This window comes from Chrysemys picta, chromosome 5 (assembly GCF_011386835.1).
Source record: "Chrysemys picta bellii isolate R12L10 chromosome 5, ASM1138683v2, whole genome shotgun sequence".
In the NCBI taxonomy this organism is placed as follows: domain Eukaryota; kingdom Metazoa; phylum Chordata; order Testudines; family Emydidae; genus Chrysemys; species Chrysemys picta.
The window spans coordinates 54,023,054-54,039,427 of record NC_088795.1 but is presented as its reverse complement, the minus strand read 5'-3'; the positions used below and the strand labels follow the sequence as shown (position 1 = coordinate 54,039,427).

General features: G+C 40.7%; 1 protein-coding gene across 1 annotated transcript in view; it reads left to right on the top strand.

Annotated features, from left to right (window-relative positions):
- Positions 1 to 1,265: 1,265 nt before the first annotated feature.
- RNF150 (ring finger protein 150) overlaps positions 1,266 to 16,374 on the top strand; it is a 203,900-nt gene continuing 188,791 nt past the window's right edge. The window contains exon 1 of the mRNA XM_005284318.5: positions 1,266 to 3,674. Within this exon, the coding sequence (XP_005284375.2) occupies positions 3,215 to 3,674 (460 nt within the window). The 5' untranslated portion in view covers positions 1,266 to 3,214. The remainder of the gene's footprint in view (positions 3,675 to 16,374) is intronic.

Here is a 16,374-nt window from a genome sequence, read left to right as displayed (position 1 = left end):
ATTTTTGGTCTGGACCTTTTGGTTTAAAAATGTTTATCCATAGTCGATGTTTAACATCCTCTTTAGTTATTAATGAGCGGGAAAATACTTCATCATCCACATTTTGCCTTTTCTGCATCATTACTAACATTCTTACTATTTAGATCTAGTAAGGGGGCCTATACCATAGGAACAAAAGTAATCCTTACAAATATACTTTTAAAAGCTCGGTCTTATTGTGCTTAGCTCTGCCAGGTCTGGATTTTTCCACTGATGTATTTAGCTTCCCTTATCAATTTTCTGTTCTTCATAACTTTTAATATATTGGTTGGTATATACCTCCCCATTTTCTATGTTATATCCTTTCCCCCCAATTAGTGCCTTCACTTCCATACTGAACCATGATGGGCTTCTACCCAAAATTGTTCTGTTACTTGATTATGGATTTTTGGCCATCTAATAAAAGGCAATTTAGATGGACAGTAGGAAAAACTTCCTAATTGTCAGAGTGGTTAAGCACTGGAATAAATTGCCTAGGAAAGTTGTGGAATCTCCATAATTGGGGATTTTTAAGAGCAGGTTGGACAAACAGCTGTCAGGATGGTCTAGAGAATACTTAGTCCTGCCTTGAGTAGATCAGTGGGTCTCAAACTAGGGCCGCCGCTTGTTCAGGAAAGCCCCTGGTGGGCCGGGCCGGTTTGTTTACCTGCCGCGTCCGCAGGTTCGGCTGATCGCGGCTCCCACTGGCCGCAGTTCGCCGCTCCTGGCCAATGGGGGCTGCAGGAAGCAGGGCAGGCTGAGGGGCATACTGGCCGCCCTTCCTGCAGCCCCCATCGGCCTGGAGCAGTGAACCACGGCCAGTGGGAGCCGCGATCGGTCGTACCTGTGGACGCGGCAGGTAAACAAACCAGCCCGCCCACCCAGGGCTTTCCCTGAGTAAGCGGTGGCCCAAGTTTTGAGAACCAGTGGACTAGATGACCTCTCAAGGTCCCTTCCAGTTCTATGATTCTTCTTAAACAACTCCCAATTTTTATTCCACTTTTCATCATACTCTTCTCCATTTTAGGAAATCAGCCCTTGGAAGCACCACAGATATGCTACTGCCCACATTGAACATAACCATGTAGCAACATACTTAAAAGTCAAATACTGCCTTCAGTTTACATGCAGAAGTCCCATGTAAGTCAAAGGGCAACAGCAGAGTTTATCCACAAGAAGATTAAAACAGACCATATATATTCATCATGTCAACTATCTGTTTACAATAAAGAATAAATGGCCATTGCAAAGTATAACTTTTTCTCCTTATATGCAACAGCTTCTGATCTCGTTTGCATTTGAGTAGATACAGAATGACTCAGTTGTGGTTTAACACGCTTTTCATATTGGCGTGAAAGAGATTAGATATTAACCACATACTTACTCCCTGCGAGTATTTTAATTCCAATTATTATACATAATGAAAGAATCAAAGTTCCAAAACATTGACTGCAGCAGCTCCAGGATTTTACCCATTCCTTTTTTGCCCCGCACTTTATGCTTGACTCACCTCTTTTAATAGATGTTGCCTCAGAAGTTCTATTGGGTTTTTTAAGTTTCACATTAAACCTTCTTTATATTTGTGGCAATAGTTGACCTACTTGTTTTTGTGTTTAAAGCTGTTTATTGTGCACATCTGTTGTGAAACAGAATGTTTGTTTCCTAATGTATGCATACACAACACCTCACTATAAATATACATACACACAAATGCTTCTCTCATTAATAGCATAGCACACACATGTTTATTGTTATTATATGGGTCTGTAACACAGAAATTCAATGGAGAACTGTCCTTTATTGCTTTCTTTTCTTAGGAACATCAGAACTGTTATAACAGGTCAGAGCGGTGGGCCATCCAATCCAGTGCGCTGTCTCTGGCAGGGGCTAGTAGCAGATGCTTCAGAGGAAGAGGACAGTGATCCCATTGAGGGTAGTTACGGATAATTTGCCAATAGAGAAAAATTCTCAGTGGTAGCAGGCACGAAACCAAGTAAATTAATTAAAATAGCAGGGTCCCAAAGGTGATTTTAAAGTCCCTAATCCTAACTTCAATTTTCTCTCAGACTGTTTGGTAGAGTGGTTTTCAACCTTTGCCATTGGTGGACCCCTAAAAATTTCAAATGAAGGTGCACACTCCTTTGGAAATCTAGACAGTCTTTGTGCACACACCCCTCTCCCCCTCTACAGGCAACAGGCTGAAAGCCACTGCTCTAGGGCAGGGGTTCTAAAACTTTTGTACTGGTGACCCCTTTCACACAGAAAGCCTCTGAGTGTGACCTCCTGTATAATTAAAAACACATTTTTATATATTTAATACCATTATAAATGCTGGAGGCAAAGCTGGGTTTGGGGTGAGGCTAACAGCTTGCGACCCCCCATATAATCTTGTGACCCCCTGAAGGGTCACAACCCCCAGTTTGAGAATCCCTGCTCTAGGGTAACAACCTTTCACAGACCTGGCTTAGACATAGTCCTTTCCCCTTTCCCCCTTCCCCTTGCAGGGGTCCGCAGACCACAGCTTGAAAGCCAGTGCTCTAGAGTCTGGTATCTTCCCCTCCACCGGCTCACAGCCTGGTTCTGCCGCTGTCCCGCCTGTCTCCCAGCAGGTGGCGCTGCTGCCCCTCCAAGGCTGAGCGCAGTTAAAGCACAGCCGCAAGAGCTCCTGACATCACACCAAAGCCCCCTCCTGCACGCGCCTGCCCTATCCCCGCTCCCTCCAGAGCCAGCATCTCCTCTGGCGAGCCGCCTGCACAGCTACCCGGCGAGGGGGTGGAGCGGGGGAGGGCGAGAAGCAGCCCCCCCCCCAGCTGCCTATAGCAAGAACGCCTCCTCAGCCAGCCAGAGCTCCCTTTTGAAGGGGGTCCCACAAGCTCCCTTGCAGTGTGTGCAACCACCCCCTGCCCCTGTAGGGAAAGGGAAGCGACCGCAAAGCCAGGAAGGAGCCCGAGGGGGAGGGGTAGAAAGGGAGACGTGGGGGAGAGAGCTACGGAGCAAGGCGCTAAGAGGCACAGAAAAGCCCCCAGTGAAATGCATTACAGCTGAGGTTACCCAGCCAGCCAGCTCCCACCCCCCTCCCGTGCCTCGCACGGCCGGATCCCAGCAGCGGGAGCAGCCGCCGCCTAGCCCAGAGCAGGCTCCGGTGCCCGCTCGCACACGCAGCCGGGCCGGAGGCGAGGGGGGAGGCCGAGGAAGGATGGCAATGTCTCTGATCCAGGCGTGCCGCAGCCTGGCCCTCTCAACATGGCTGCTCTCCTTCTGCTTCGTGCATCTGCTCTGCCTGGACTTCACGGTGGCCGAGAAAGAGGAATGGTACACGGCCTTCGTGAACATCACCTACGCCGAGCCGGCGGCCGGCAGCCTGGAGCTGCGCAGCGAGAAGACGGAGTGCGGGCGCTACGGGGAGCACTCGCCCAAGCAGGATGCCCGGGGCCAGGTGGTGATGACCGCCTCCGCCCACGACCGGCTGGCCTGCGACCCCCACACCCGGTTCGCCGCCCCGGGCCAGGGCAAGAGCTGGGTCGCGCTGATCCCCAAGGGCAACTGCACGTACAAGGATAAGATCAGGCACGCCGCCGCCCAGAACGCCTCTGCCGTGGTGATCTTCAACGTGGGCTCCAGCAACGCCAACGAGACCATCACCATGCCGCATGCAGGTGAGCGGGGCGGGAGGAGAGGAGCCGCCTCTCCTCACTTGGAGCCCCTAAGGTCTGCCCGCAGAAATCCCTGCTTTCGGGATACGCTGCCCGCAGTCGGACACTTTTAAGGCCAGTTTGACCCCTTCGTTCACCCCGCTCGTTAACAGGGACCATACCTGCTGGTACCTGGTAGCCTGCTTGTGCTGTTACAGCCAGCTTCGCTCACCAGTCTGGGAGTGTGGTGCTTTGTGGAGATGGGGAAGTGGGGGACATTCCCTTCCCCAAATATCTGGGCTGAGCTGATAGCTGGGATGGGCTGGACGGATCCTCTTGGTCAGTTTGTGTATCAGTTATCCTTGCCAGTAGTTAGCTGTTTCATTTCTGCACAGAAGATAAGTGTTTTTCTGGGAACCTTTACAGGTTGTAAATACTCGTCTGACTGCTGCCATGGAGAGAAATTGACAGGTTGCCAAGACCGATAAATAATAACATTCAATCTGGTGGAAAAGTTCGAAAGCTGTGAAGTTTTGGCCACTTTTGTGGATTTTATGGGACCTGTGGTCCCTTTAGAGGGCAGTTAGGCAGCTGTAAGCATTTTGTTGGATCATTAAGATCCGGTGGGCCCATGTCAGGCAGGGGCTGTGGGTGAGATTGAGCTCTTCAAGATGTGAAGGATAACATTGTTTCTTAATTACTAGGAGGTTCAGCAAAGTAGGGAATGCAGTGTCTACCATCATTTTTGCAATTATTTTCATCTGTGGGACCAAACACTGTGGAGTATCTGATTTTATGAAATACAGGTGCAGACATTTCTCTCAAATTTTGGTTTCTCATCCTTCCCATGTGTGCCTTTGATGCCTGGAGATGAGTGTTCAGGACTCAAAGAATTAATCAAATTGTGCCGTGAGAGAGTGAACATAAACATAGCCATCAGAAATAACAGCAAAGCCAGAACAAACACAGGGTTTGCTATATAATGAAAACATTGTTTTTATAAAAAATGTTTGTTTTGAAATTGTTGTTTTAAAGATCAGCTAATCAGATTTATTTTTAGGGACAAAGTCTTCTGCCAGGGGCCACTAGTCTCTTATGCCAAGAACATATGCCATGCAGACTAAAATGCCACCTATTAGCAGAATCTCTGGTTTGCATCCAGTAACTAATCATACCCAGCTCTTTCATGCCAGTTTAGTGTTGTTGGGGGTAAATTGGAACATGATTAGGTTACAAAGCATGGATATTTTAATTACATTTTTACGTTTTGCAATAAGCTAGCCAGGATGGATGAGAGGTAAAAGAATTCCTTGCATTACTAACATTATAATAGTGCAGCTATTGGACAGAACATTTTGAACATATTGCACTCAGTCTTCTATGAAGAGATTAACTGTTTACTGGAGCAAATTCATATGCTTTTGAGATGGTTGGATTGGATCAGAGGAAGGTTTTTATTTTTTTAAAATCTTGATATTGCTTAGGACTTTTCATGGTTTTAAAATTAGAGCTCCTAATAGTTTTAAAACTGTTCTCAATAAACTGCATATGGTTTAGTTTCTGTTTAGGTTCTACTCCCTATTACTTTAAGTATTATTATAAGATTATGAATAATATTATTTAGCAGGCAACATAATAGAAGCTTGACATATAGAAATATAAGCACTCTTAAAGTCATGCTCGGTATTTCAACACAAAATAGGATACGCCATTTGTTCCTGTCTAATAAGTTTCTTTAAAACTGCCAACATGTTGGATCAATTAATGGCTTGCCTGTTTTTGAAGACTGTACTAAACTGTTTTCTCATCTAAATAGTGGTTTATTTAGAAACAGTAGAAGTAAAAAAATCTTCTAACAATTTGAAGGTTAAAGTCCAAAAGGAATGAAACAAATATTATTTATTACTGTTTGTGCCCTCTGCTTTCAGAAAAATACTAATACTATACCAGTTAACATTGGGACAGCTTCTTTAGTGTTACCTGGCACCTTTGCAGCTTATTCAGAAACTCCTTTTCAAGCACTGCATTGGTTTCCATTAGAAATGCTACTTTCTTAATCAGGAATACCCAGCCATGTGATTCATTCATTTCAAGCGTTTGGGATGGCAGAAACTTTTAAAAAACATTTCTTATAAAGTATGATCAGTTGGACCATTGAGGCCTTGAAGCTAATTTATTTTTCAAATTAAATTCAAAACTCGTTTTTTCACATTTTCTCAAAAAGCAATGAACATTTTAGTTTTGTGATGCTGAAAAACAGTTCACACTCTTATCTTAGGAAAACCGTGTCCTCTGCACAATTGAAACACAGAGGTATTTTAGGCCCAGGCCTATTAAAACAGAAGAAAAATAATTTAAACATAGTTGTAGGGATATTTTGCTATTTCCTAGGTCCTGCCTAGTTGATATCTGAGGAATTAGTGGAAACCCAGGGACTGATTTATACTGATTTATCCATACCCTGCATCTGCTGTAATCATTAATATACCAAGGCAACGTGAGTGAGTGTAAAAAGATTATAAAATCATAACTGCTACCAATTTGACTTGTTAGCATTTTACACTCACTTTACTCTGGTGTCAATGATGACACAAGGTGCAGAGCAAGGTTGAATTGGGCTTTCAGGACAGCCACATCTGTTGTGTGTGTTGCAAACACTAAACTCCCATAGTGGGAAAATTAAAAGGTTCCACCATGGAAAAATGTGGAAACAGAGATGGTTTTGAAATGCAACCTGGAAGTATTTTAAAAGTCAAAAGAAATATGACACCAATTTTTTTTTGTACTTTATTTTACCCTTGTTCTTTTCAGTTTTTATATGTAAGGTAGGGTGACCAGATAGTAAGTGTGAAAAATCGGGACGAGGGTGGGGGGGTAATAGGAGCCTATATAAGAAAAAGCCCCAAATATCAGGACTGTCCCTATAAAATTGGGACATCTGGTCACCCTAATGTAAGGTCAAGTGAATTCTGACTTTCCTTATAGCTGTTACCATTTCCTGCTGTATAATGTAGTGGTTCCTGTCCCTCACTAACAAGAAAATGCTTCTAAGAGCGAGCTTTGGTTTCTTAACACATTCTCTTCTCCGGAATGTTTTGGTTTCTTTTCCCCCCATTGTTTTCTATCTCATTTCCTCTGCTATCATCAGTTTTTCTTGCTGCTTCTCTCCTGCCTTACGCCCCCCCCCCAGTCATTATTTCCTATCTATTCTCCATTCCACTGTCTCTTATTTCCCCTTCTCCCAACCACATCACTTCCTCTTCTCCCAACCATTTTACCCTATTATCTCTCAACTCTTTTTCCCCCCCCCCACCCAAAACTCTCTATCTTCTCTCCCTCTAACCTGTTGACATGAAAAGTATGTGCTGCTGCCTGTGCATACTGATGTCCTCTTCCACTGAGTGACTAAAATGTGTGTCTACTGTGCCTGCCTTCTCTTCTGTAATTCAAGGTGATAGTTCTCTCTGATATCTTTTTGCAGTTTCTAACAGATTTGAACTCATAGTTGTTAAGGTCATTCTGGTATGTAAGAGAGGTGCTTTGAAAGAAAACAGGTGTTGAATATGAAACCAGAGCCTATCATGGAGCTAATTCCATAAACCCTGAGACTTGTATCTGAAAGTTTTTTAGTGCCCCATTGCTCCAGACAAAAGTTTAGATTTGCATTGAATTCAAACTCTATATTGAAATCCTCACTGTCACAGGCCTGATCCACTGACTTCAATGTGACTTCATTGAGCTTTGGAAGTCTTCCCACTGACGTCAGTAGGCTTTGGATCAGGCACCAAGTGAACACCACAGGCATGGCAACTTTAATTCCAGTGAAATGTGCAGAAAGACATGCTGCTGATTTTTTATTTCCTGATATGTGGCTGATACTTAGAAATGAGGGACAAAACTTAAAATGCTGTTTAGTGAAAGATAGGTATATATTTTAGCAAAAGGTGTCAAGTTAATGCTTGTTCTTATATTTCTTATATTTTTCAAGTAAATGTAGTTAATGAAAAGTGCCAGATTGATAGGCCTGGAGAGTGAAGTCCTCTGTGTATTCACAAAATTGGTAATACTCGTGCAAACCTACTTGATCTCTTTTTAATTTATCCTTAACATTTGGTATTTGTTTTTAAAAAAGAGGGGTTCAAAATTCCAGACCCAAACTTCATAGAGCTTATAAAGGGCCAAACCAAAACCCTAAATTCAAACCATCTTGAACTTGCGTGTTCAAAATTTGCATCCAAATCTGAATTTTCCCAGACCTAAGGAGTGTTTAGGTTTGGCCCTTAACGACTAGGTTGAGCTACAAATTCTGATTGGAATGTAGCTTTGGGGTTTTGTTTTGTGCCCATCTCTAGAATCTGAAAGACACAGGTGGTGATGAGCTTTTAGTACCTTTTGATGTGTAAATCTCAAGATTTTTAACCTGTATTAAAATGTAATTTGAATTTCGTTCATATGTTCTTGGGTCATTGGCTACATGTCCATAAACCAAACCTCAGAGAAACAAGGTAGCTTTTTCATGTTTACTTGCGGAAATACAAACTTTCTTGAAAAAATGTCAGTACTGGTGCTAGCGAGACTCTCAGTATTTGCGTTGTAAATCATGAAGATTTTATTAATTCTTTTAATTTATATTGGTCTGAAGGTCAGTATAGAAGCTATTAGCTGGAATGTGCTTACTTTTCATTTAAATAGTTTTTTTTAATCATGGGAGAGCAAAACATCTAGAATTTCTGCTAGGTTCAGAAGCGTTTATCACTTCTAAATAATGAACTTGTATGAAAAAATGTGTTAATTAAAAGAGATTTTTCCAGGATGGTAATCCATAATGTCAACTAGGCCTTTGAGTGTCTGCCCCGCCCCCCATTTAAAACGAAATAGAGGTTGTTTAGGTTTGAAAAGTAGCTAACTGCTGTGCATAATTTTAATAAAATATTATAATATATGGCAGTCTATATAGATAATTCATATTCTATACCTAGTATGAATAAAATAAATCCAACTGAAATCAGCATAATTCACAGTATTGAACAAATGTCACACTGGGTTCTCTGGTGCCATCAACATTGTGATATTACATCTGAATGCCTCACAAATTTTGATCCAATCACCACATTTATTTAGAATGTTGTAATTGTTCTGAACAGCACATATACAGTACATGAGTCAAGTAGTCTGAATTCCACTGTATTCTGCATTTATGGTACATGTCATCACTAATTTGTAGTGGCATGTTGTAAGTGGAAAGCAACATCCAACTCTCAATAAGAAGGAAGTGCTTTTTGGATTTTTGAAATGGCTGTCATGTGTTAGTAATGAGTGTCGAAAATATTCTGTCTTGTAATAAAAGCAGAGTATTATGATTATTTTCATTAAGAACCTGGGTGAAATCCTTGTTCCATTGAAGTCAAGAGCAAAACTGGTAGTGACTTCAATGGAGGCAAGATGTAATCTCTGGTCTTCTGTTCTGGAGTCATTTTTTCTAGATCACTCTTTGGAAGCAAAAGTGCTTCTGTCCCACACTCTATCAAGGTCTCTACCCAGCTATTTCTTTTAACATGTTTTTAGAACATACAGGTTGAGTTATTTTGGACTAGTAATACACTTTCTCCTGCTTCCACCTATAATGCTGTATTATATTAAAACTAAATTTTAGGGCTTGCACCGATATGCAAATTAGAATTCACATACATGCTCTGTAGAACAAAAGTAGTATTTGGATTACAGTATATACAAAAATACCTTTTGTACTATCATTAGCATACTAACAGGGAAAACCATGGCTCAGTATACCATACGTCAAAGAATTTTTGTGAATATTTTTCTGAATACTGTAGTTAAAAGCCTGGAATAAGTATTTGAAATTCTCAGTCTTCTTACTATAAACAGAATTTTCTTGTCTTTAGATGCAGTGAATGCTGAAGAGAAGGTTATTTGTATTTATTATTTAAAAAAACAGAATCAAACACGCAAACTATGTTTAACTCCTATGAAGGCTGTGCTTAAACCAGCAAAGTAAAATATATTCAGCACATATAATAATGTATACTGTGTGTAGGATCAAATTTTCAGCCAGCTTCAGCCACAGTCTCTGATGCCTGTTCAAAAAAAAAAAAAAAAAATCATGTGCATCTTTGGTGCAAATATCCATTCCTGCATGCCAATTAAATGATGTCCCAACTACCTGATTTGTATGCACAAATGCCCATTTTCACATTCAGATAATGGCATGCACATTTTTTGTGAGTGCAGACATTTATGGACCTGTTTCAGGGGACACAAACAGAGAGACTGCAGTTGAAAATGTATCCCTTTACTGAGTTTGAGATTTAATTCAATATTGTATTTATTTTTATTTGTTGTTTTTACAACTGACCTTAAACATTGCAGTAAGATAGTTATTTATGCTCCATGTGTTTTGGGTCTGGATTTTAGATAGTCTATTGAACTCAGTACAATTATTTGTGAGAATAGTCACATTAAATATATATAAAATGTTGAGTGTATTTAGGGTTGGATTTTCAAAAGCACCTGAGTTAGGGGGGATAAGTTCCATTGGCTTTCTGTGGGAATTGTGCTCCTAAGTCACTTAGGGATGTTAGAAAATACTTACTTTTAATGAGTACTAAAAGTGGGGTCTATAATGCCTGGCTTGAGCTAAGCGTAGTGCAAATAGGCACTGTACAACCTTTCCTACTCAGTTCTACCAGTGAACCTCACTCCTGACTTACAACTCTGCTAGTATTCCAGTTTTGGGTTTCTCTTTAGCAGAGACTGTTAGTTATGTCTAATTGTGAGGTGTCTTTGTGATGTAGACAGCTAGTGCCAAATTCATCTTTGTGTAACTCAAAGGGTTTAGAACAGGGATGAGTTTTGACAATGAAGACTAGGAAGAGAACACCAAACTAACTTTAATCACTACTCTATGTTCCCGGTGAAAAAACTACTCCTTTAATCTACTGCATCCTCGGCCCCCTATGGATAAAATTCATTGCTCCCAGTTGCTCAAACATTTTTCCCAGTTTTTCCGTAAGAACGGCCGTACTGGGTCAGACCAAAGATCCATCTAGCCAAGTATCCTGTCTTCCAACAGTGGCCAATGCCAGGTGCCCCAGAGGGAATGAACAGAACAGGTAATCATCAAGTGATCCATCCCGTCACCCATTCCCAGCTTCTTGCAAACAGAGGCTAGGGACACCATCCCTGCCCATCCTGGCTAATAGCCATTGATGGACCTATCCTCCATGAATTTCCCAAGAAAATTGATTTTTTTCTGGTTTATTGAAAACTTGCTTCTCATTTTAATTTGAATCTTTTATCTTACACTTATGTTGTGAGCACCTGATCCAAAACCCATTGAACTCAATGAGAAGATTCCCACTGAGTTCAGTGGGCTTTGGATTGGGCCTGGAGAGAGCATCTGGTCAGTTCATTAAAGCAGTAGGTTCACTGAGGTATAGTTTGTAACTTTTATTGACCAAACTTTACTAACTGATTGACTTCTTTCCTCCTTTTCACCCTCCCGTTATCTGAGGCACTGTGCTAGCTGTTGTTCAGAATCGTACTTGCACAGTCGCTAGGTTCTGTGTATTATATATAGTCTAGCCAAGAGAAATCCCTTCCTTTTAAATGAAACTACATTAGCATTTGTTCTAACCTCTTGTCATTAATCTTGTACTCCATTTTGGTATACTGGCCTTGAGAGGATGACTGACAATTACAGCAGTAGTTCATTATTGTTTGTTTGTTCTAGTCCCATTGGTATTTTGGCATTAAAATGATATTTGCTAATTAGAGATGTTATGATATTATGGCAATGCAGTCTGTCACTATTGTGTTAACACAGATGCAGCTCATTAACTCATGCAGATATATGTCTGCAGTGGCCCCCCACCCCCTCCCATTTGCAGTACATCTCCGTGTGTTACCACTGGAATGCTTTAACGGAAGAAACAAAAATGAAGCTGCGTAAAAGTTGGCTCTGGGGGGGGGGGGGGGGGGTTGCTTTCCTTATAATAGAAAAGGGACACCATTTTCAAATGTCACAAAAGGACTGAATGAGTCCATTATTTTGCCCAGTTGGTTTGCCAGACAATGTAGTGCATTGTCATGCAAGAAGCCTGAGTTTCAAATGACCTCTATCTCCTTATACCCTGAGCCAGCCTTGTGAAGACTCATTATGAGGGAAGCCCTGTTTAATGCTTTTCCACATTCCAATACCTTCCACTTACCTGCACAGAAACAGTATTCATTTCAGACAAGGCCTATTTCTGACCTCTCAGCTGTATCCAAGTGCTGGGTACTTGGCTGCTTATTTGGTACAGAAGGAGGGGTACAATAAAATCATTGAATTGTAGAAAAGACCCATTAGTTCATGTAATCTGTCCCCTTGCTAATGCAGGATTGTTCCTTAAAGTATATAGTCTAGTGCTTTTACAGCTTACTTTTCTATAGAAGATGCTATATAAAAAATATCACAGGACTCTTCAGAGCCAGTTACAGTCTATATATACACCTGGATGATACTGAAACAAGAGATATTAAAAGTAAGAGGCAAGTAAGGCAGAAGTAATGTGTGTAGGAATAATATTTCATTGTGGTAACATCCACATATGAATGCTCTTGGCAGATACAGGCAGTGGGAAAAATGAAGTAGGGTACAAAGATCCAACAAAATCACTGTGTTGTGCAATTTCAGGGGAGATTGGGGGCTTAATAAGGCAAATTGCGTAAAACAGAAGAAATAAAATGGGTTATGATCACTCTGGAACTGTTGCTGGGTGGGAACCAGATTTTTCATTTAGTGGAAAAATGTACTATTTCAAAACAAATTCTATTGTGAAACAGAACAAAACCAAAAGCTTTCAAAATACTCCATGAAAGAAAATTCTGAAATAAAATTAATTTCAGGTTAAATATTTTTGATAAAATCAGTTAGCTTGATTGAAATGTCATTTTGAAACAGAAAATCAAACTATTCCATTCCAAAACATTGTTTCAACCTTATAAAAAATTCTTTAAAGGTGAAATTTTGTTGAAATCAACATGTTTCTGTGAAATGTTTGGCTTTTGACAATCTGCATTTTCTGATGGGGGGGGAAAATATTCAATTGGAAAATTTTCTGTTGAGTTCTTCCTGGACCCTATATTTAGCTTAATGTATTATCCTCCGCCTTCGGGATATTATTTTATTAGGTGCTCTCTTCAGTGTGAAACATGAGGCAACCCCATCTTTCCACCTCCATCTGTTTATTGCCATGTTTCTTGCTCCATTATAGTCTGTTTCCATGACAGCGACATCTTTCACAGTGGTTTCTTATGTCATCTGTTGTCTTCCACCAGCTGGTATCCAATCAAGGGCTTGTCTAGGAATATTGTTTTCGGGCATTTGTACATGTCTCCAACCCACTTCAGCCTTATTTCTCAAATCATTGTATTTGCAGTGTGCTAGTCCATCCTTTATAAAGCATTGGTGTTGGTTACTTTATCCCACTAGTGGACACCAAATAGATAGAATGCATTAAGAATCCTGTTGTGAGTTTCTAGCATTTGCCTAGTTTCAGAAGCATATAACAATGTTGGTATCACAGTGGCCTTGAATAACTTTGTCTTGGTTCTTATGTGAATCTCCTTATTTTTCCAGGTATTTGTCCATCACAAAAAGTCTCTATTTCTCTTCCCAGCTCTTGCTTTCACCTCCCATTGGAGTTGGTCATTGGCACTAATTGTGCTTCCAACATATATGCTAAGTTAACCATGATGTATTCTTCACTGTTGATCACATATGCTGCATCATTGCTATCTCCTTTTTCAACAATCACAACTTTCGGGGTTTTTTTTTTTTTTTGGCTGATGCTTAGTCCATTCTTTGGTTGCCTCACGTTTGATGATAGTAGTGGTGTTTTGGGGGAAATGGTGGTCTTCTATTCAATATGCTGGGTGGGGATATCTGGGAGCAACCCTCTTGCCCCAGTTACAATAGATTGGAAAAACTTTATAAAGGGTCAGTTTTCTGTGAGATGACTATATTATGCAACTATATTTTACAAAAGAGGCTTAGCGATTGCATTGTTTATATTTTGGCTTCTCTTCAGAAAATTCCTTTAGTTAGGCTTTTGAAAACTTTATTGAAAAACTGAAGGGAAATGGTGAAAAGAATTAACCAGTTTAGTGGTTTATTGCTGTTTTGCATTTACATATGAAAAAAGTATTTTGATTCTCTACCTCAAAAAATGGTCTCCAAACTCTCAGCCTAAGCAAAATTTAAAAAAAAAATCACTTTTCAGTTAGAAATAATAGAAGTGAAAAGTCATGAAGGGTTAAACTGTGGTCCCAAGAGTCAGTGTAGGAGGGCATCTATTGCACTGTTACATGGAAGTAGGCATTATGTCTGCATAAAACATGATGCCTCCATGACTAGAGTGAACTGGGTGAGCAGTGGCTCTTGCTACACCTTTTTAAAAAGTGTGGTTTTCTTGTTGTTTGCTATTTGTATTACCATAGTGGCTGAGAGCCCTATCATGGATCAGGACCCCATTGTGCTAGACAAACACAGATCAAAAAGATGGTCTCTGCCTAAACAAGCTTACAATAGAAGTATAAGACAAGAGTCAGACTGGGAAATACAAGGAAACAGTGAGACATTGATCAGAATGATAGGCAACGGTATCACCAGTGCATCGGCATCCTAACCCTTGTCAAGTTTTATGCAGGTGTCACAGCAAAGGCAAGTTTTGAGGAGGGTTTTAAAGGAGGAAAACGAGTGCTGGAGATATTTATGGGGAGCTCTTCCTAAGTGTGAACGGCAGCATGGGAGAAAGCATGAAGGTGCTTATTTCAAAATTTAACACATGGGTGATGGAAGCAGGCATTAAATGTCAACATCTGGATAACAAATGAGTGTGATAGGTAGGGTAGGGATAGGCTGTGAAGGGCCTTGAAAGTGAAGACAAGCAGCTTATGTTGGATGTGATAAAGAAGGGGGGAGCCAGTGGAGATGTGACATGGTCAAAGTGATTGTTCTCCTAGCCTATCTTTGAAATAGAGGTTTCACTTTCTTTTCCCTTCTATGCAGACCAGTCAGCATTTGCTTGTGTGCTGGAGGAGAGACTGAACTATGCCACACAACACACAGTCATAACCATTCTGGGGCGGTTGGCACTGATGGCAGTACTAGCCACCTCCCTTCATGCTTGCATTCCGTGGTGCCTTCAGCTCTGTTATGGCTTTCTCTGATGTTGATGTGCTAACGGAGGCAAAAGGGTGCCCTGCATCCCCCACATTGCCCTACACCTTTAGCACATCTTTATAGGCCCAGCCATAATTTGGTTTTGAACATTTGACTCATTTGTGGTTTGGCATTATTTCCCATCATTCTCCTTACACCTTGAACTTCCCCCCTTATCTTTGTGTTCTTGTTGACTTTCCTATTTTCATTCAAGTGTCTCCTAAAACATATTTCTTTTGCAGGACATTGCACCAAAATCCCACCAAGTACTATAGGTATTTTAAAAGAAGCACATGCCATTTGATGCTTAGACTTTCAACCTTGTGCATTATATATCTTTAAACTGTGTTTGTTTTATTTATTGCTTGATTTTTTACAATCCTGGTCAAAACACTTTGTATTGCTTGTTCTAGTATTTACCATCATGTTGAATGCGTCTGTGATTACACCTGGGACCCAATCCTTCTTCCTAGTTGATGCAAGATTGGGCTCAAAAGCCTACAGTAGGTGCTCTTTCTAATTTCATCCTTATGTACTTGGCTCAATTGATATTAGGAATAAAATACTTATTCAATAAACTGGTTTAAAAAAAAATCAATGTGTGAAACACTAGAGATATGTTCTTCCTTTAAGATTTTGCATCTAGTTGTTGTGCCAATCAATACCTGAGTAATTAATTAAAATTCTCCATGATCAAAGTTCCAGCTTGGGTGGCTAACCTTAGTCTCTGCCGGAGCTGCAGCATCCACACAGCTATTTTTAGCACTCTAGCCCGAGCCCCAGTAGCACAAGTCTGTCTACCCAGACTGGGAGACATACCCTTACAGGCTTCACTTACCTGTTTTTTTTAAAAAAAACCAAACAACCTCCAAAAACGTTTCCTGATTTCTCTGACTGTGCAGGTGGTCTATAGGAACATCCAGGAAGGATCTCAATGCTTTTATTGCCATTGTCTATCCCAACTGTCTACTACCCAGACAAAATATTTATTTATCTTTTTCCATTGCAGTGTCTTGCATGTTAGCAATATATTATCCTTCTGTGTGGGTTGTGTGTTTTTTTTTTTTAATAATCCCTTCAGTAGACTGTGAACAATGGCACTTTAAATCTCTGATCATTTTTCTATTGCAACTGTGTCTTTTTTACAACAATACCTTTAAACCATGAAGATCGGATACAGCTGTCTCATTATGTACATTCCTTGGGTTTAGAATGTTTAGCTTTCCCCTCTCATGCCTTTTTAAAAAGTTTGATGCATTCTCACTGTCTCACAGTTTTACTCCTTTATATCTGACTTCATGAGCTAGGCAGTCTCCTTTCCCACTAATCCTCTCCTTCCCACATCTATAAGTAATCTCTCATCTCCCTTTAAGTGAATCTTGACATGTCCATATGTTCTGTGTTTGTCTTTATTGTTTATCTACCTTATTTTCTCTCTCTCCTTTTTGGTCTTTTTCTCAGTCTCATTTTTTTCTTCCTCCTTCTATAGTCACTCTATGT